Raw genomic sequence first — 21,483 nt, 5'->3', positions numbered from 1 at the left:
TCCTGAACATTTGAAACAACAGACTCAAATTGTGAAGGTGAGAGCCATCCAGCCCACATGAAGATAAAATTCTCCAATTTTATTGCAGAACCCCCAAAATGAATGTTCAATCTTATTTTTCCACTACATAAATTAGAAGAAATATGAACTAGCTGTTATGACACAAAATCATATAATGTGAGATAATAAACATATAAACATTTTATCTAAAGACCAGTAGTTTAAAATATACAGCAGTGAAATGCTTTAAAACAAAATAATTAGAGATCTACTTACTGCTCTCTCCAAGAAGATAAAACCATGCCCGATTATTCATGCCCACAGCCAAGTGATAATGACCTATGGCAACAAAGCTGGGCTCAACTTCCACAGAAACTGTAATTGGTAGCTCCTGCCAAGACAATGCATATTGCTTTTGCTGAGGACTGTTGAACTAATGTAAAATGTTACTCTTCAGTAAATTTTAAAAATGAATGAGGTACCATACATTTTCAATTTGGTTGGCTACAGTAACTTCAAGAAGCGAGGTGAGATATGCAATCCGTGTGCTGTATGAGTCTCCAAGAATGGGAAGTTTTGTCAAGAAAACATGGATATATCCTCTCTTTGTAGACACTGCCAGCAACTGTCCATCATCTGTCCATGACAGCTGATCTAGACCTAAAATATCAGTGATTTTTTGTTTTGTTTAAAATTTTATCTTCAAAATTGAAGTATCAACATAGATGTTAAGAGGGAATAATTTAACGTCTATATCACTGAAACTGAATTTTTGCAAACTCCTGGTAAGGAACCAGAGGCTCAACCCCAACCAACATGACTGTTAGGAATGATGGGAGATATAATGTATTAATATCAGGAGGGCCACACATTCCTACCTTTGTCTTAGAGTAACCAAACTGCATCTTTGTAGCATCACACCATAGAAAACATTACACTAATATTTGTAATTAATTAAGTTATTAGCTCACCTTGCCCCTAAGTCTTGAGAATGCATACCAATTACATAAAGAAAATTACCACACTAGCAATATTTTTCATTTGTATTCTTCCCTTCCTTGAAAAAGCACAAGGAAGATCACATGGTGTTGCTTTTTTATTTTATTCTGTGAGGGAGTTTGAGACAATGGGTGGGGGACTCCCTGCCATGGCTGAATTCTTCTCCCATCCCTTTATACCTGACAGAAACATTCTTTTCACTTCTGAAGGAACCTGGTCTTCAGAAAACTTCATTTTGAGCAAACCAGAATATGGCACATTCTGGCGCAACAGTAAAATATGGTTTACTGCTAACCAGAAACAATCTTCTAATTTTCTAAAAGGAGGCACACAAAGCCAAGGTTTGCAACTGCTCGTTCCTGATATTCTGAAGTTCAAAGATTATCTGAATGCAGCCAGTGACTCTCTTAATGCTACTCTCAGGAAAACACATAGCTCAGTAGGGGTATGCATACAGGTCCTACTACTCCAATAAAAACATTCCACTGCACCACATTCCTTTATATAAATGAAAATGCTAATCAAAATAGGAAAATATTCTTTACAAGATTTGGCAAGCTGTCAAATAGATTTGGAAGTTACCATACCTTTGTTTTCATCTTCCAAGTTCAGTATTGCATACATTTCATTGAGATCTGACAGGTCATGAATCTTGATACTGAAATAAAAAGAAAATCAATTTCTTCAATATTCATTATTTAATAATGGACTACAGAATAGTAAATGCGCAATCATGGAAAACAAATTGTTGAGGAAAACAACATTCTAGAAATTAAATTTATTAGATGAATATAAAGTTAATTAGACCCTACAGCCAATCATTAAGCTTTGTGAAAAATGAACCATGTCTTTAGTTTAGATATTCTATAGCATGCAGTAAAATATGAAGCCATGACATGTTGCACTTAAAACACTCATGGCAAACTATGATTATTGTGAGTTAAAAAAAAAAAGACACTTGGATGCTTTCCAAGTCAGCAAGCAAAGTGGCAACCATTTAATCCCTGAAGATACCTCATATTCTACAGAACTCAGCTTGCTCATTTTATCACGGCCACTAGCTTTGTTTTGCACTATGGTTGGTACTGCTCACATGCAGGTAGTGTTGGATGCTGTCCTGTGACTCACCAATTGTCTCCACATGAAGCAGCTTTATTTAGTGATTCAGATATTGCAATGCTGGTCAGATTATCTTTATGGTCAGAAGCCTGAAAGATTTCATGACCAATCTCTCGAACGTGTGTAGAAATCACCACAAAATAGCCAAGCGAGAAGCCAATCATGATGTAGTTATCACCGTACCTATGGAGATATGACTAGTATAACAAAAAGTGTTTTAAGCAAAAGGAAGTAAGAGCTAATGAAGGCCTAAATTGTGGGCAAGCTGTAAACACAGGTTTCCAGTTCTATTCAAGTAAAACTGCTATATCTCAAAATTAAACTGTATCAGTATAAGGAGAAAGATTATCAACTGAATTTATTTCCTTGCACAAGATCTGCATATATAAAGTACTCAAATCCCTTTGAGGAAACAACAACAGCACAGCCTCCCAAGCGCACTCCTGAAACTTTAAGGCAGAGATAAACTCAGTGTAAAGTAGTTGTGGGCAACTTGTAATCTTTTAGATATTTTGGCCTATGACTATAATCAGCTCTAGTCAGCAGGGTGGAGAGCTACAAGTTGCTCACCTCAACTTTAAATGTGCACTTTTCTTCTGGTGTAAGGTTTTGAGAACTACTGAAGTTGACTCTAGTCCACAAAAACTTACAAATTTGTTATTTTAGGCTACAAGACTTTGTTGTTTGCTACAACATGCCAACTATCCTTCTTTATTAGTACTTCAGATACTTGCTTACAGTTTATAAGTCACGATATGTCCATAGCGCTGCTGAAATGCTAGTTCGATTGGGTTATCTGGATCTTTGAAATTATAAAAATATAGTGTTTTCTGAGCAACGACAATGCATACCTGAAAAAAAAAATACACTAAATGAGGCAGCATCAAATACAACTTCTAGCAAAGATGAAGAACAGTTATTTATCTTGTACCTTTCAAGAATTTTCCTTAATCCATTTAAAATTTGGGGCACATGCAGGTGCTGCAAGACTGAGATGGAAATGTCTCAATGGTAACATGTGACTGATAGTGCCCCTAGCACTACAAGGATCAAATTTAGTTTGAAAATTTTGAATTTAAACTTTGCATTGGAATGCATTGCTACTTTTAAAAATAATGTTTTTGGAATTCCCTTATGCAGGAGGGGGGGCAGAACCCTAAGTTACCTGTTGGAGGGGGGTCCAAGAAGTATTTTTTTTCTCCAGATCTACAGTAACCCACCCCTGATGTAAAGAGTAGGTACAGACATCACAGTGCCAATCTCTTAACCATCTCATCCTTGGTACAAATTCTCAATTTCCTTTGTCCGCCTTAACTCTAAAACATCCTATAAAATTAAAGGATGTTTTAAAATTAATATAATTTTTCACTTGAATACTTGGATTGCCAATGTGCTACAGTTACATGCGCTGGCATGTATTTGCATTTCAGCAAATGAAGTGGGAACATAGAATCTGCACTCTCCTGTTATTAATGACTTACTGTGGTCTCACTTCCTCCAGTTCTGTCATCAGTCTTCATCACTATAAACTCCATATTACTGGGCTCTCCTCTCACTGCCGCCTACAAGAATAAAGTTCCAAGGTTAATATAATGTATAGCTTTTCATTTTTTTGTTTACATATTTCATGGACAGGAAAGTGAGAGCAACAAAGCAGACTTTTCCCAAATATTAATCCATTCTTATTAATAGCTATTCCAAGAACAGATTCACACACTAACTGGTTTGAGCAGCAACTGGATGCACAAGTTGTGCTTTGTGTTCCTCTGCAATAATGTATTATCGGAAAATACAGTCTTCACCTTTCCTTTGCTCCACTTTGCCTTTCCTTTGCTAACAAACTCTCCTGCTATTGGAACCAGATTTAGTCAGATTCAGAGAAGACCTATTCTTTTCATACTAGAATGAATCTACTCTGATTTTGACAATTTCTGGATCCAATCACCTAGCAAACAATTATCCCTCCATTAGAAAACCCTGATCCTAGCCAGCGGAGACCATTGCTTTAATTATCGGAATACCACATTTGATCAAGAGCCAAGGCTGGCTACAGAAAAAATTACTGCAACATTTGAATATAACTGCTTGATTAATGGAAGCACAGCATTAGCATTAGCTTGTCCTATTATTTATTCATTTATAACATGCATATCCTGCTTCTTTCTCCCATTCAGGAACTTAAAGCAGCTAACAGAATTATGCAAGACAAAAAATAGCCATAAAATCAAAATGATAAAATCATATTCTTCACAGAGTGCAACTGGCGCCTGTTAGTAAAAATCTAGTATATTCCTATCTAAATGTAGCTACCATAACTCTATGAGTATCAACAGTTCACTCTATTAAACAGATGACGCTATGGGAGCAAAAGAAGTAAAAATAAAGTAAATCCACAGGACTTTCTTTGATGCAAAAAAAGCTTGTTGTTCTTGGTGAATGCATCACAAACTGGTCTTGATCATGAATGACATTTCACATTCTATTTTAAAGCCTGGGCACTATCAAGAACATAGGGTAGTCCAATAAACAGCAGTCTGCTTGAACATTAAGCAGAGGGCATATAGTGTTCTGTGCATTTCCTGTACCTGCAAGTCAAAAGCAAAACCTATATTGCCTGGAATGTGGATTAAAATTATCAGTGCTTCTCTTAAGCTTTCTCTCTCACATTGGAAACATTCACCCATGGAACAAATACCAGGAAAGAGATGCAAAGGCACTTTTCCAATTAACTTTCCATGACTTGTAGATAGCAACAACATAGGTTAATTACCACTCTTATAGTGTCCCCTTCATGGTTGCTAATTGTGATCAGTTTGTCTTCACCACCTAATGCTATAAATTTTCCATTGCTCCAACAACCACACGTAATCCTCTTGGTGTGCTTACCTAGAAAAACAAACATGCACAAAAAATGTTAAATTTTTGTTCCCTATACAATGTTTTCAAGTTAACATGTTTTAAGTTAGCGTATTCAATAATACAATTATCAGACTAACTGACAAACTGCTATTAACATAAACACAATAGTCTAGGTAAATATAATGGAGCAACTTTTTATAAAAGTGGATGTCACAGGTTAATATGCCACATTTCCCATTACTCAATGGTTGATATTTACACTAGAGATATATTAATTAGATGGTACCACTGTGAATATATTGCTGCTTTTCTTTGTGTACATAAAAGTCCTCCAGTTTCATTATGGTACTGACCAAGGATAGGAATCTTGCGAGACGTTTGGCGATTATATATTAGTACATTTCCCTTAGCTGTTCCAGCAGCAAGTAAAGCTTCAGATTTTGACCAACGCAAGAAAGACATTGGTTCTCTGAAATTTAAAGAAAAGGTTCTGTAAGACAAGTAAAGAATGTTTAGCTGATTAGTATTGCTATTATTTTTAGAGTGGACCCATAGAAATGAATGGAACAAGTTAGATTAGCATTGATTGCAACACTTAATATTTGAGAAAAAAGAAAAGAGAGCCCGTGACTCAAGTTCAGATAATAAGTAGATTCAATCATAATACTGCAGGCGAAAACTGAGCACATGAATTTGTGCAAAGTTTGTAAGATTTTTGTAATAGAAGTGTGGTAGATGACTGTTATCTTGAGGTGTTAGTGGTTCACCAGTGCTCTGGCCCACATCTAGAGAGTTGTTTGGACCTGTTTAATTAGGTATCAGAGCTAATTCTGTTGACACTGTAGCAGCTGCTTGCTGCTGCTTTGGAAAAATAAGGTTGAAGGCACTTGTCAGCCAGGGCTGTAGAGATGAGAATTATCTTCTGAGCTGGCTGGTGGCCAATAGCAAGGGCCAGTGTTTTTCCAATCTGAAACACCCTTGAAGGATTTGTTTATGTCCAAAATGGAAAGGACAAAAAGGACACTATATGATTCCAAGAGATCCTTCCAATGAGCAGAATCTCAGGCTGATCATTAAAGTGCTGTGTGTAAAACCAGCACCAGGCTGATCCTTGGAATTGCTCTTGCTGTTGTAAGGGATTTACAGTAGTGGAAGGCGAGTAAAAAGTGCTTTACAATTTCCTCTTGCTACCACTATTACTCTGTACTGTTTTACTGTTGAACTTTTTTCCCTTTAATATAATTTTTTCTTCACCCAACTGTGTGCTTATCGCCTCTGTATATCCTAAAAAGAGCCGTCGCTTACTGCCAAAACCAAACCGTTGAATGGAACTGCCTGTAACACTAAAAACAAAACATTTTAGAAGCCCGAGTTCAAAAATTCTCACAATGAAATTATTCAATTCAGGAGTATTCTCTGCTTGTTAATCAGATTTAGTTTAATTACCCAAACTTCAAAGTAGCTTTCTTTCTGAGACACAGAACGTACTGTGAGATAGCATGCAATAAACCAATGCTGTTGGTCATTCTTACAAGGAAAAGGAACTTTTATTCAGTCTAAAAATAAACAAACATATCCTTAAATTCTCAACCTTAGCTATTAAAATTATCCCCAGTGATTAACCACTAAAAGTTTTACAGTGTGATCCTATAAATATTTACACATCTCCCATTGTATGTAATGTGATTTGTTATAAAACGTACACTGGATTGATTCTTAACTGTTTTACAATGCTGTCTTATGCTAATTCATTCAGAAGTACGTCTTGATCCAGACAATGGTCCTGTAAATGAGTACTGGAATCCATCAAAATCTATCTATTAAATCATTAGTAGCTCTGAAACTTACTGTTATAACACAGGAGCAGTTCCCTCACATCCAAATGTCCAATAAATAACACTGGTCTGTTTTAAGAGAATAGATGTGAGGGCTATCACAATAGTCTTTGTAACATTCTTCAATAATTATTTAAATGCTAGTTCATAATAAATAATGATTCAGACAATGGAGGTGCCAGTAAAGACAAAGGCTATGAAAATTTCTTGTAAACACCCCATTAGCTATTTTTAAACTGAGAGGATCCAGCTCAATATCATCAGTATCAAATGGGGACGTACAGCATTAACTAAGAGAAAGATCAGTAACATCCACCCTAGACGTTCTTGCTGTGTTGGCATACATTCTGCCACATTCGTATCCCATAGCGGCACTACATATTGCTCTAGACATCTGAAAAACTCATAGAGATTCCATGATGCCTGACCTCTGTACAGGTTTTTCCTTTATCTGCCCTCAAGACAGCAATGTAAGAATCACTGAGGAGAAAGTGGGACATTTGCTTAATGCTCCACCTTTAATACCTCAACTACAAGCCAGAGAGGGTGCTTGTTTCACCTCTCTCCCTTGTTAAATAGAACAGGCAGCTCCAAACACTAGCATGCTGCAGGCTCTGGCTTCATCCATCAATCAGAGAACCAAGGGCTACTAGGAGGCTGTACTCACTGACTTTCAGACAGAACATTACGGAAAGGAGAAGAGCAAACTTTTCCAATATATTGGCCAGTGATTTAATTCCTTTTTTCCTCTTCCTTCTCAATCCCCTTTTATTTTATGTCTTTTAGAATGCAATCCTGAGGGCAAAGACTGTCTTAACACTAACTTTTGTAAGTCACTCTGAGAGTCTTTTTCTACTAGTAAATCAAAAGAGTGGTTTTTGATTTATTTTCTCTTGGAAAGCATTTCCTGAAGTAAAGAAATGAAATATGTGCCTACTTTGCTCCATTTCATACAATGGCAGGCAAAGAACCTGTGCTATTAAAATAGACAGATAACTGACAAACCTAACATTGAATATCACAGAACATCAATTATCTCTTTCATTTAAGCACAAAGTTTCTGCTTCCTCTATTAATTTCAAGTTGTACTTCATATTTATTGGATTGGATCTGTACCATATTTTTCACTCTATAAGACGCACCTGACCATAAGACGCACCTAGTTTTTAGAGGAGGAAAACAAGAAAAAAATATTCTGAATCAAATGGGCACATAATCACAGGCACATTCCCCATCACTTCCCCATGGGCTGCACATCTGACAAACTTACTGCACACACATATTCGCTCTATAAGACGCACAGACATTTCCCCTTACTTTTGAGGGGGAAAAAAGTGTGTCTTACAGAGCAAAAAATACGGTACTTTTATTTAATCTACAAGTTATTCTTACCTCATGCTAGTGTCCATTACAGTGCTTTTGTTTGTGTTGGCATCCCAAAGATAAATGGAACTGGACTTTTCAGCAATTATTGCTAGGGTATCTCCGTCTTGATCCCAGTCCATGGCAATGCAGTTGCTAAAGTAGCACAGAAAATATTAACTAGAAGTTTAAAGTAAGATTCAGTTTGAAAATATTAAACTGAGTGAAAATGTAAGCCTTGTCTAGGTTCCCTGAATGGTCCCACTCTGTGAAAGAAACATTGATTTTCTATCATTCTGATCTAATAGCAACAACTATGCAGCCTAAATTCATCCAATTTCATAATCCTCTCCCTAGCATTTCTAAAAGCATTGTTGAAATAGATCAGGATAATCTATTTGGGTAGGACACGTTTTCCTACATTTTTGTCAAATTATGTCTCAGTTTGCCTAAAAGTTAAATTCCGAATTTACACCAACATTTTTAGTCTAATTTTTCAAAGCTGTTTTTAAGACTTACCCTGTTAAATTAATTTCATTTTTCTTTTGACCATGGCGATCAAAGATTTTTACAGCGTGGTTGCATCTAAAAAGAAATAAAAGAAAAAAAACCCAGAAATGTCATCAAGATAATGGACATTTTTCATATACCTGTAAATATTACTGAAGCCTGTAAATTACTTTTCATGTGACAAAATCTGACTCATCTGTTTACAATACAATCCTATGCATGCCTGCTCAGAAGAACGCCCCAATAGGTTCAGCGGGGTTTATTCCTAAGTAATTGTATACAGGACTGCAACATAAGGATACATAAGGATGTTTAGACAGAAAAAAATTCTTACAACTCCCAGTATACCACAGGAATTATGACTGGCTGGGGCATGCTGGGAGTTGAAGGACTTTTAGCTTATATTAAAATATAGGAAATATACACAATTTTCAAATCCATGTATTTCATTGTGTATACTGCATCAGCACTTTTAGAATTCTGTGTTATCTTACCCTGTAACAGCAATATAGTTTCCTAATGTTTTTTGCCAAGCAAACTGCACAGGAAAACCAGTTGCATCTTTCTCTGACAGTGTAAACACACGCTATGGAAAGAAAATTACAATAATAAACATATAATCATTTAATCTTTTTGACATTTATTATTTCAATCTACAAAACAAATATATACTATATAAAGACAATTCCATTCTACTGATATGGTCGAGAAACATAATAGTCTGTAATGGAGCTATACAGGTAGATTATAGGTTGGGAAATAACTATAGTATAAACAGTCTGCTGCCATAGGATGAAGACAATTTGAAGGCATATAACAATCACAAACAAAAACAATCTTGAACAAAACAGCAGAGGGCAATTTCCCATTCCTGACACTAGGGTCAACAGTAGCAAGGAAGCTTTAATCTAGCCTTCCCCAATTGGTGCCCTTCAGATGTACTAGACTGAAATTCTGCCCATTGCCCAGCCAGGCTTGCACGGGGATGATAGAAGCAATTGTAGAGTTGGAAAAAGTATAAAAGAGGGCAACTAAAATGATCAAGGAGCAACTTCCCTGTGAGGAAAGCTGGGATTGTGTAATTTAGGGAAAAAAGGTGAATAAGGGGAGACACTGTAGAAGTGTTCAGTGTTATACAGTTTGAACAAAGTGGATAGAAAGACAAACATCTATCTCTTGCATATTATCAGAACTCAGGGTTATTCCATGAAGCAGACTTATGGGAAATTGAGGACAAATAAAAGCTGTACTTCTTCACACAGTGAATAACATATGGAGGTTGCTTGCCCAGGAGTGATATCCACCAATTTGGATAGCTTTAAAAGGGGACTGAACTAATTTATGGAAAAAGCTACCAGTGGCAGCAAGTTCTAATGAATATATACCATCTCTTGTCAGAGATGGCATGCCTGTGTACACCACAGGCATGGGAAACTTGAGCAGGAAAATACAGTACCATTCAGGTCCTGCTTGTGCATTTTCCATATGCAGCTAGTTGGTCATTGTGTAAACAGAAAGCTGGACTACATGGACCCCTGGCCTGATACAACAGGGATTTTCTCAAGTTCTCAGGTTGGGGAAAGGCTGATTTAGTCCCACTCTAGTAGTATTCCTAAGTATACCCTTCACTTTTTCATTTATACATGAATGCATAGGTTACCATATTTGGGGTGCACTGTACCCTGAGGGTTTCCTGTAGTAAACACATCTGTCCATTCCAATGATGGGCATTTTGCTACCTGAACAATAAGAACTACTTCAAATAAGAAAACAGAATGCTGTTAGCAGTAAAGGCATTCTAAATATGAGCTTTAGCAACAAGGGATTTCTTGTAGCATTGCTAATTTCAGTTTTATTCTGTCCCACTCACTTATCCACTACAGCAGAAATCAGACAGAACAGGCAATATAGTTAAATATTTGCACAATGAACCCTTCTGAAGGCAGTTCATAAAGTTTAAAACACATACAAATGCCATAACTGCTTGGGTTTTTCTTAACCTCCCAGAGAGCCTTGGCTATTGGACAGTATAAAAATGAAACAAACAAACAACCCAGGGAATTCCCCCCCCCCCCGCCCCCAACTATGAACTGGTGGAGATAAAATAGAAAATTGTTTATTGGATTTCTTCCTTCTGCAAAGTTGGGGCACAATAACTTTTGTCTTCCTCCTTTGACAAAAGGAAACATCATGGAACTCTTGCTTTAGTGTTTAAAGTAGAGAGTTTAAAGCTTTAGAAAGAATAAAGTCCCTTGCGGCAACTTTACAGCAAATCTAATTAAATATGCTGCTATGGGGTCTGGCAACAAATAACCTACATCCTCATTTAGCTAGTTCATCATTTAGGTTTCATGGGTAGTGCTAAATTCTTGAAGTCTTCATCATGTGTAAGGACAAGAAGCAGTTAGACAGTCACTTGTCAGGAATGCTTTAACCTGGAGTTGTGCTTTAAGGGATTGGCTTCAATGGCCTTATAGGCCTCTTCCAACTCTATGATTCTATATAATTATTTACTTTTCTGTCAGTTTTTAACAGGTGCATAGCAGGTAGAAATCCAACAGCTCTCTCAGACTCACACACAGGCATTTCCTAGCTTGGGTAAATTTCACCTGTTGAATATCTGCCTGTCATCGAGTTTTAAGAACATTCAGAGTTCTGTGAGCTCATGGGCAGAGGCGTAGCCACTGGTCTACAGTTTCCAGCAACCCCAGCTAATGGGGATGCTGGGAGTTTTACTCCAACACACCCGAACAGCAACAACTTGGGAAGAGCTGCTTTATAAAAAGTGGGCGTGCGCTGTAATTAGGGGAGTGGCCGGAGACCCCTTCAGCACCCTGACTGCGGCCCGTCAAGAGCAGGCACGGCTATCTTGCCTCAGAGACTCTGAGATCTAGTCTTAGAGGTAGGAGAGCCCCTCCTGAAGCAAAGAGGTGCGCTTATTCGTGTGCGCATTCGCCACCCGACCTCCGTCACAGACTCGCTTTAGTTTACCTGCATCTTTTCTTCTTCGCTGCGGTGTTGTTTAAAAACGCGGGAGGCGGAGGGGGAACGAAGCAGACCAAGTGCGCATGCGTATTCAACTGCCCCGCCAGGAACCGCCCTTCCAACAGCGTCCGCGTCACCCGGGAGATTGTGGCCTCAGAGATAAGAAAAGAAGACGCTCATCCCATTGTTTGGATAGGTCATTTCCTGGTTTCGATGGAGAATTTTAGCGCAGCGGTGGGCAATCATTTCTCAGGCAGAACCAAATGACAGTGTTTGGTAATCCAGAATACATGGATCCAAAGGAACAAAAATTCAAGTTAGCAAGAGGAAAATTAATGTTAACGCTAATTGGTATGCATCATTGATAGTACTGCATGAATAATGCATCATATAATTTAAAATCAATTAAGTGCATTTATTTATTTACTGAATTTTATTCTATTGCATGAATTTTTATTGTATGAATTTTACGGTTCTTTTTAACTGTTGTGTTGTACCGCTCAGAGAGCCCCGGAGGGCTATAGGAGCGGTATATAAATGTAATAAATAAATCAATAGAACCCTGCAGCAAAGTATTGCAGTGTGGAGTGCTTCTTTTAAGGGTTCCAGTCAGCTATTCCATTCCATTACCCCCGCTTTTCTGACCGTTACCTTGTTTTGGATTTTCCCAATACCCTTTATATGAATGCATTTCTTCCATGTTGGGGCATTTTGGGAGACTAAGATACCGTCATTTGTGCTCAGTCTCAGAGACAGTAAAATACTTCATTTCTTCATTGGTATCTATGGGCGCTCACTTTCATCTCGGAGGTCATTTTAAACTAGCTTGGTAATGTGCACGAAACGACCTGCTCTGCCAGTGTCCTGGTTCACACTGCCACAGAGGAGGAAGTAAATTAGGGTGGGTGCCACAAGCCTTGGCCCATGCAAAACTCCTTCTCCCACGTGTTTATGGGAGGGAGGAACAGGCCAGCTTGAGTTATTTTTCCCTCCATGGATTGTGCCAATCAGGCTGAGACTATTAATCCTAATGCTTTCAGATCTGTATGTTTGTTTCATTCTTTCCAGCCACTGAAAGATATGTATTCTAGAGATAGAAACCCTTCCGAGATAGAAAATGTTTCCCATTGTCTTTCTCAACTTTCAGATGTTTCGCAGGAATTTACAGCTCCAGCTAGCATGGGCAATAGTTAGAAATGCTGGGAGTTGGAAGTGCAGAACATTTGATGGGCACCAAGTTGAGGCAGACTGACATAAGTTATCCCATGATGTGCAAGAGCTGGGAGGAAACACATGACTGTGGAAGATAGAAATAAACACACAACTTCACTTGTGCTTGAGACCATTTTGCTCCAGTAATGGCTAAATAGGGTGCCTGATACACCCTATCCCAGGGGTGGACATTAATTTTCCTATGGGGCCACGTGAGAAACGTTGACAGTTGTTAAGGGCCGGACCAATACACTTACAGCTCTGCTCAATATATATCTCTATAAAAACAGTAAATGCAACATTACAATGATATAATGAAAATGTGGAGCACAGAACAACACTATTTAAGGAATATTCACAAAAACATTAACATTACATGAAAAGCAATAAATTCAATTCAATTTAGCAGATACTTCAAAATAAAAGCAGTGCAGTTGTATTGCTTGCATCTATATTATGATGATATATATTTGCATTGACTTAATTTGCCAGTGACCTCATGCAGACCAGTCAGGGTCAGTCATCGGGCCGGATGTGGCCCGCGGGTTGTACAATGCCCAGGTCTGCCCTATCCTGTTTCTGAAAACAGGCTTCCCATGAATGGGATAGAATGGGGTGAATAGAGGTGTTTCCACTGTGGTGCCTTATACATCTCACCACCCACTCCATCTGCTAAAAGAAAGAGGAGGAGGATTTGGAACTGACTAGGATGGAAGTATTAGAGAAATGAGCTCTCTCATACTTCCATATGAGTACTTCCCCTTGGAGCCAGAGTTCCTTATCTTTTATCTATTAATCTTCATTTGTATACTGGCCCATTCTCATAGGTTCTGGGCAGCTCACAAGAAATTAAAACCAATTATGAGTAATATTGACTAAAATGATGTATTAAATAACTCTGACATAAAAATTAATCTGGGAAAGAAGGGATATGTTTTTAACTACCTCTTAATGATTTGGGAAATCAGATGCATCTCTTCCAGCAGACCATTCCACAACTTAGGGGCAACCACTGAAAAAGTCCTCTGAGTAGTTGATATTAATCTTCAGATTATCTCCAGAGGACCTGAGCTGGTAAGGCAGAACTTACAGGCAAAGGCACTCCTGAAGGTATTTTGGACCCAAGCCATGAAATGCTTTAAAGGTAATTATGCACACCTTGCATGGTGTCTGGAAATGTATTGGCAACCCACCCAAAGACTTTAAAATAGGTGACAAGTGGTTTTTCTATGATGTCCCAGAGAGCACCCACTCTTTAGCACCCTCAGGTGGAGAGCAGCTGGTAAGGTGGCTTTGCTTGACATAGATACTTCCACATAAGATGTTTGAAGTGGAATTACCACACATCACTCACTCACTTTTTCTGGGATATGACATGTTTTCACCATGAAATTCTCATTCTATGCTTTTTCCATGCTTTTCTCCTCAGAACAAAGACCCCCCCCACTCCGCTCCTGTGTTTAAGCTGTTTTTTTTTTTTTTTGCAGAAACATGACGGCTATTGGTGTTACTATCATGTTTAAGATAGTTATAAACAGCCCATAATGTGTTCACTATTTGGTAGTATAAATAAATAAAATCTGTCTTGCTCTCATAGAGGGGAAACAGCATTCATTTCTAATTTCTCCTTCCTGCCTAGGTAAAGCAGTAATTGCCTGTGCAGATAGGTGCTTATGGGCAAATCCGGTATGTAATACTTACTCTTTTCACCCCTCTTGCTCTTCACAGCATTCTGGATGCAGGATAGAGTGAACTATACACTAATAGAGTGATGCTCAGCCTGCATCTTCCATTGCTGCATTCATTTCAGCCTTCACAGAGTTGAAAGGGTAGGTTGGTTTGATCATGAGATAGTACCTTTTCTGTGGCAAAATCTTGCTTGTTGGACTCTCTTAAGGGAACTTAGAACAGCTCCTTCTTTGTTCAGTTTTAGATGGGCTGGGAAAAGTGTTTTGTTCCATGGCTATTTCAACATACTATCTTTACACTGTTTTAGATTCTGTTCTCTTAATTCTGCTGTTGGTGATGTTTCAAAATTTTTAAAATTGTTGTTTTAAGTAACCTTGGGAGCTTTATTTGGGCCAAAAAGCAACACCTAAATTTATAATAATAAAACAGCATGTGTATGTCAGTCCATCAGCACTTAAAGCATACAGACTGTGAAAGCTAGACACTTGAATGATTTTGGTTTTTAAAATGCATTAATTCAGATAGTTGCATCTGAAACCTGCAATACCACTTTTAGTTACTTCCGTAACAAGCACATAGTATTGTGGTTGGCACAATTTGAAGCTAAAAGGGAATAGCTTGAAGGATTATATAGCTACCCCTTCCAGCTTCCTCAGAATGGAGTGACAGATCCTTGGGTCGCTATAGGGATACATGGCAAGGATTATGCCTAGGGCTGCAAGCAGACATGGCGTCAGATAGGGGGGAACAGTGTCTCAAGTGTGTAGCTTTGGTTGTAGGCTGTACTGGATCAAACCAAGAATTGTTTCAACCCATGTCAAACTGACCCAATATTGTAATTTCATATAGATGGAAGAGAACACAGAGGTGGTGACAGTGGATGGAATGGAAACAAGGATGGAGGGAAAAAAGTTGTGGTAGGGAAGCTGAAATAGATGGAGAAATGGAAGAGGACAGGAAACTGGACAAAGGTTTGGCTTCATTCGGAAGTTAGCTCAAATGTTTCAGATAAATATTGTTCTCTTTGGCTGCACCTTTATATTCAAATACAATTTACATGTTATAAGGTTCATATTGAGCTGTATAAAGTTAGTATTTTGATATTTGATGTGTGCACACACCCAGTGATGATAGCTAGGAAGGATAGTAATCCTGTATACACTGAGTACAATGGGACTTACCTTTGAGTAGACCTGCATCCCATATGGCTTAAAGAAGTATTTCTGGGGAATGTTTTCCACATTGACATGTGATTTACAGTAGATTCTGGACCACATCTAGGTCATGTCCATTGGTAATGTAGGCCACTGGCCAGGTTCATTTAGATACTGCTGTATCTAAATAAACTAAAAATGCACTCTAGAACCCATCAGGTCTTTTCTATCTGCACTTGAAACCTGCTGTTGGCATGTTCTTACAAGGAAGCTTGGTTGCTAGTTTGAAATTCCTAGATATGAACCCCAGCATACATCTGGATATAGCATTAAATTGGTGAGCTAGAGAGATGCATCCTATGGTTTATGGCTGGAGTGGGGAACATCTTTCAGCCTGTGAACCAAATTCAGTTTTGGAGATGTTCAGAAGTCATGTCCCAGTGGTGCCCAAGGTTGAAGGGCCAAAAATGCACAAAGCACACCAGAATATTGTCAAAGCATTTAGTGCCAGTAACTAAGGCTTAGGAGAGGCAATAGGGAAGAAGCTGAACAAAAGCTGGGAAGTTGTTGAGAGAAAGAGGGTGAAGCTGGGAAAGAGGAGCATGGCCATTTGAGGAATCCAAAAAGCTAGTCTGGGACCCATGGAGGGCCAGATTTAGTTTCCAGGCTTGAAGTTTCCCAACTCTACCTTGTGAAGTAGAAATAATTACAATTGCAGCCTTTTATTTAAATATGTGAATGAAATTTAGCCAACCTAATTTCATTTATAGAACAACTAAACATCTGTGTGGAGCAATTTATAAATGTACATTTTGCATGAAGGTTTAGCATTAAAGTGAAGGGTATATTTCTGGGGCTTTGATTGATATTTGGTTGTAGCACAGTGAATTTTAAAAAAATATACGTATGAAATGGCTGGGTCTTATTAACTCCCCTACTCCTGGAGACAGCAAAATTTAGGATACATCCCAAGACAGAGTTCTGGAATTTCAAGACACCCTGATTATGGAACTTTTATTTTAATTATAACTATTTCTGTCATTTGTAATAGACAAATTTGCCCTAATGATTGGCCTCAAGGCTCAGAGGCATTTCAACTCATCACATACTCAATGACAGCCAACTCTTGCATGAATTAGGGAAACAATCCCTCCCAAATGCCAAGAAAAGCAAAGATGGCACAGCTGAAGCTGGTTATAGCCAGCCTAAACTGGAGCTGGGATAATGGGAGGAGCAGGAATAGAATATTTATTCAGTAGTAAAAAAGTTAGAAACATGTGTAGTTTGGGCTGGTATTGCATGAGAACCTTGCTTTGCTTTTGTGCATGTAGTCCCATTTATTCCGGAATAAAGCTGCCTCCTTCTAAATAAGTCATCTTGACTAGTTTGTTATTGGTCAAGCATACCAAGCAAACTCACTGCTTTACAAGGCCTCTCAGATTTGTGAGAAGTGGTAAGAGTTCTGATTATTGCTTTCTGTTATGAACACTCAATAAAGTAGCTTTATTTAAAAATAATGACTTATAGTATGATAGCTCAATTGACTTTATGGGATCAAAACTTATAGCATGATAGCTCCCATAAAGTAGTCAGCACTCAGTCAATGAAAAAGCCATTCGAAATACATAAAGAATGTATTCAACAAGCCTTTTGACTGGCCTGAGTAGGATATATACTGGCATTGAGATGTTTCCATTCATGGAAACTATATTTATTAAACTGCAATACAGAAGAATAGAAGAGAGGGATTTGCAAAAAGAAAAATAAGGGCAAGTGATTTCTCTAAAAAAAAAAAAAAAAACAGCTAGAAAGAATTTTTGCATTTACTTATTTTTGCACTGTGGTTTTAACAAAGGCATCACAAAACCACATTTGAAAAAAGTAATAAACAGAACTTAAGCAATACATAAAAATGTATTTTCCTTTTAAACTAATAAATAGTTAATAGTGAGCTTGAGTCCAGAATTACATTTAAAAATTACAAGTGTGCAAAGATTTAACATATCAGACATTTCCCATTTACTTTCACAAAAAGTTCCTTGAGTTTACATATTTAGATTTTTCATGATAAAGTACAACAATGTGTTACATACTATATTTGAGTACATAAGAAACAAGGCACAAAATAAAATATTAAAGTTTTATATACTTCCAATTACTTGGAACCCCCAAGTAATTCTGAGTAGTATAAAAGATCAACATAAGGCAAATTCTAAAGAAAATCCATTATCATTAGAATATTAAATAAGTTAGCCACATAAGGCTGGTCCTTGAAAGAAATAACTATTTTGGGGAACGTTAGCTGAACATCCCCAGAGGATACATAGCTTTTAGGATAATGCCCACATTTTGCCAAGGTAAAAAGGCCCTCAGGAGTTTTACAATTATAAAAATGTATTTAGATTTATGCACACTCCTCTTTCAAAGTCAATTAAAGTTAGCCACATATCAGTTTGGATCATGGAATGCATCAGAAAGCACAAAAGAACATCACTTTTAATCATGCATCAGAGCTCTCCCCACATCTCTTTTTAGGAAGAGATCCACAAAGTGAAGATGCACTATAGTTGAGGAAGAGATTAAATCATGAATAAATATTCACAGGGTACAGAAAGTTACATAGAAGATTAGGAAATCCAGCAATTGTACTGGATACTGCAAACTTCTTGAAGAATGTATTCCATAGCATGATTTCATAGCATAATACAATAATTAAAGTAAGGCTTTGGTTAAACAAACAAAAGACTGCAAAACTTCAGAGGTGTAAGAAGAGTTCAGGCAGCAAATGTATAGAAATTCCCAGGCAAGAGGTATACACAATACTTTGCCATTGTCTGCATTTGGTTTGCCTTTGTACCATGTAAAAACAATCTTCAAACAATCAAGACAAAACATTTGGAATAAAGCAAGTTTAATACCTGCATGTTGATCCTGGCAAAAACCTGCATATGGAAATTAAGATATCTGATACTGTGCCCAGGCTTTTAAAAAAATACCTTTCTGAGCCTCTATAAGAACCAACATTTTTTAAGCGCCAATTAATTTTTCAGTCTGTACTTCTTATATCGCATGCCAGCTGTCTGTAGTGTATTCCATTACAAATAAATGTACGTAAATTGCATTGCTTGTTTTAAAAAGTGCATAATGTTGGTCCATTTTTTTAAAAAAAAGCCATTAGATTAAGACCAAACTCTTTGCCCTGTGGAGATACACAGTACCTTATTTGATTATAACTTAGTGATTTGGGGCAAAGCCCCCAGAAAGTCTATAGAAGTATATTTTTATTCAGAGTTTTACAGTCACAACACATGCACCAGCTCTTCCAAGGCACAATGGTGCAACCTGTAAGGGCAAAATAAAAATAGGTCAATGACAAAGCAAACTAGTTTTTTTTAAAAGAGATTTATAAGTATTATGTCAAAGCATTAGAACAAATTATGAGGGGGAAAAGTACAGCAATATGAATATGTAAGCAAGAAGAATCCTCCACTCCATTTATTTCAATCAAAAGCCCACCTGAGCTCCACTCCAAAACCTTTTACTCAGTGCCAGTGCTCAAATCCAGAAATGATGAAAGGACAGACTGCTTACTTGTAACTGCTGTTCTTTGGGGGTCATATGCATACTCACATATATGGCTGCCTGTGAGCATCATTTAGGACATTCTAGAACTGAGCAGAATTTTGCAGGGATCTCATCTCCCATGTATATGTTCAGAGTATGGCTCCTGCCTCTACTGTTCAGTACCCAGTCTGCTGCAGTGGTAGGATCAATTCAGAACAGGGAAGCAGGGATGTGGAAGGGTTGGGCTGACCACTCAAAGAACTACAGGTAAAGAGAAGTAACCTGTTCTCCTCTTTAGTCTCTGGGACTCGTACATATGGGTTATTACCAAGCTAACTCACCAAAGGTGGGTAGATGACATGCTATATAACCTCATCATTGACATGGGAGCCCTCCAAATATTAACCAATACCTGTGTCCACTCATTTGTCTGGGGGTCATAGGATTCCACTGTGTTAAGGTAGGTTTGTCCATCATATCCTCCAACAGCATACAATCTGTCTCCAAGTAGGCACACTCCCACTGCATCTCTGCTAATGCTCATTGATGCCACAGCAGTCCACACATCCGTTTTGGGATCATACCTGAAATTAAAAACAAACAAAAATGAAAAGTTTCATCTCAGTTGCCTCAAGTTGCACCAATAAAATATTCTGCATGTGTTTTTGGCTACACAACAGTTCATTTGGACCATAGGCCATTCACATACAGTGTGATTAAAGCAAAGGAAGACAAGTGCAACATGAAACAAGATCTAAAGTACTTAAAACTAGAATACATTTGTGACATGTTATATAAGATATATTTACAATAAACATACACTAATTTTAAAGTTAATCATTATAAATCATGGCATCCCCAAAACAGTCAATTACATTTTAAAATTTTTTGTGTGCATTTTCGATACTGCCAAATCAAAAAGGAAAATTTTGTGAGTTACAATAGAAACCATATCAGACAAAAGATAAATCATGGGGAATGTATCATCATGGTTTTTGACATAGCTTGAAAATAAAGAACTGTGAAAGCTTGCCTCAGTTTTAAAAATGTAAGCTTTCTTTTCTTTTCCAACATTCTGATCTGACTAATGGATGATAACTACAATCTTTGGGGCTAAGAGACAGATACCTGGCCAAGACTACAGAACAGGACTGTAGCTAAAGTGGAACATAAAGTGGCGCGTCGCTCGCAGCGTTCCCTTTATCTCTTTGCAATTCGGGCTCGCCTTTCGGCCTCAAGGAGGAAGTAGAGTCCATTCATCCTCACGACAGCCCTGTGGGGTAGTCGGGCCAAGTGTCGCAGACTGGCCCAAAGTCACCCAGGGGACTTTGTGGCTGAGCAGGACGATCTAGCACCGGGTGATCCCCCCGGGGGCAGAACGAAGATCCAGGGCGATCTTGAACCCAGGGCTGCAAGCAGCGGAATGCGCTTCTGCCGGGACCCTCGGAAAAAGAAACCCGAAGCATCGATGCAAGATGCGGAAGAGGCCCAGCAGAACCGAGCAAGACCTTAACGTGATTGTGGACAAGCAGCTAAATATGTCCCAGCGAGGTGATGCAGCCCCCAAAACAGCAAATGCCATTTTGGGATGCATTAATGGAAGCAGAACTTCCACATCATGAGAAGTACTCGTACTTCCTCCATACTCCTCACTAGTTAAACCACCTCACCTGGAATCCCGTGTCCAGTTCTGGACACCAAGATTTAGGCAAGATGCAGGGAAATTAGAAAGGGTCCAGAGGGCAACAAAAATGATCCAGGGTTTGGAGACTCTGCCCTGTGAGGAGAGACTGAGGGAACTGGGCCTGTTCAGCCCTGAGGAGAGAAGACTGAGGGGGACATGATACCTCTCTAGAAGGACCTCAAAGGCTGCCACAAAGAGGGGGGTCAAGGTCTCTTTTTGCTGATACCAGAGTGTGGGACACGGAATAATCAGCTCAAGTTGAGAGCCAGTGTGGTGTCTGGGACTCAGGCGATCCGGGTTCGAGTCCCCGCTCGGCCACAGAGCCAACTGGGTGACTTTGGGCCAGTCACAGACTCTCGGTCCAACCTACTTCACAGGGTTGTTGTTGTGGGGAGGAGGAAATGTAAGCTGCCTTGAGCCTTTGTAGGAAAAAGGCAGGATATAAATCGAAAAATGAAAAAAAAAAATGAATGAATAAATCTTGGTGCAAGACCAGTTCTCTCAGTGCAGA

The 21,483-nt window shown here is 38.4% G+C and overlaps 2 protein-coding genes across 7 annotated transcripts in view; both read right to left on the bottom strand.

The window, feature by feature from the left end:
- Positions 1–11,761, bottom strand: part of WDR19 (WD repeat domain 19) — a 35,599-nt gene extending 23,838 nt beyond the window's left edge. For 4 of the 5 annotated variants that reach the window (XR_006413499.1, XR_006413500.1, XM_044417677.1 and 1 more), the window contains exons 1-12: positions 11,676–11,761; positions 9,179–9,270; positions 8,694–8,759; positions 8,205–8,330; positions 5,331–5,446; positions 4,889–5,004; positions 3,600–3,680; positions 2,857–2,969; positions 2,128–2,301; positions 1,587–1,657; positions 488–660; positions 277–391 (exon numbers count right to left, since the gene is read on the bottom strand). Coding sequence is in view for 3 of the 5 variants with exons in the window: in XM_044417677.1 (XP_044273612.1) it covers positions 277–391; positions 488–660; positions 1,587–1,657; positions 2,128–2,301; positions 2,857–2,969; positions 3,600–3,680; positions 4,889–5,004; positions 5,331–5,446; positions 8,205–8,330; positions 8,694–8,759; positions 9,179–9,270; positions 11,676–11,681 (1,249 nt within the window). In the remaining 2 variants the exon portion in view is untranslated. Of the gene's footprint in view, positions 1–276; positions 392–487; positions 661–1,586; positions 1,658–2,127; positions 2,302–2,856; positions 2,970–3,599; positions 3,681–4,888; positions 5,005–5,330; positions 5,447–6,825; positions 6,857–8,204; positions 8,331–8,693; positions 8,760–9,178; positions 9,271–11,675 lie in introns of those variants that run through there. The other variant, XM_044417678.1, reaches the window with a different exon arrangement.
- Positions 11,762–18,660: 6,899 nt separating this feature from the next.
- KLHL5 (kelch like family member 5) overlaps positions 18,661–21,483 on the bottom strand; it is a 49,448-nt gene continuing 46,625 nt past the window's right edge. The window contains exons 11-12 of one of the 2 annotated variants that reach the window (XM_044418042.1): positions 19,701–19,872; positions 18,661–19,066 (exon numbers count right to left, since the gene is read on the bottom strand). In XM_044418042.1, coding sequence (XP_044273977.1) covers positions 19,010–19,066; positions 19,701–19,872 — 229 coding nt within the window. In that variant the 3' untranslated portion in view covers positions 18,661–19,009. Of the gene's footprint in view, positions 19,067–19,497; positions 19,873–21,483 lie in introns of those variants that run through there. The other variant, XM_044418041.1, reaches the window with a different exon arrangement.

Source organism: Varanus komodoensis, unplaced genomic scaffold, assembly GCF_004798865.1.
Source record: "Varanus komodoensis strain SLA01 unplaced genomic scaffold, ASM479886v1 scaffold9, whole genome shotgun sequence".
NCBI lineage: Eukaryota > Metazoa > Chordata > Lepidosauria > Squamata > Varanidae > Varanus > Varanus komodoensis.
This window is presented reverse-complemented; position numbering and strand designations above follow the sequence as displayed.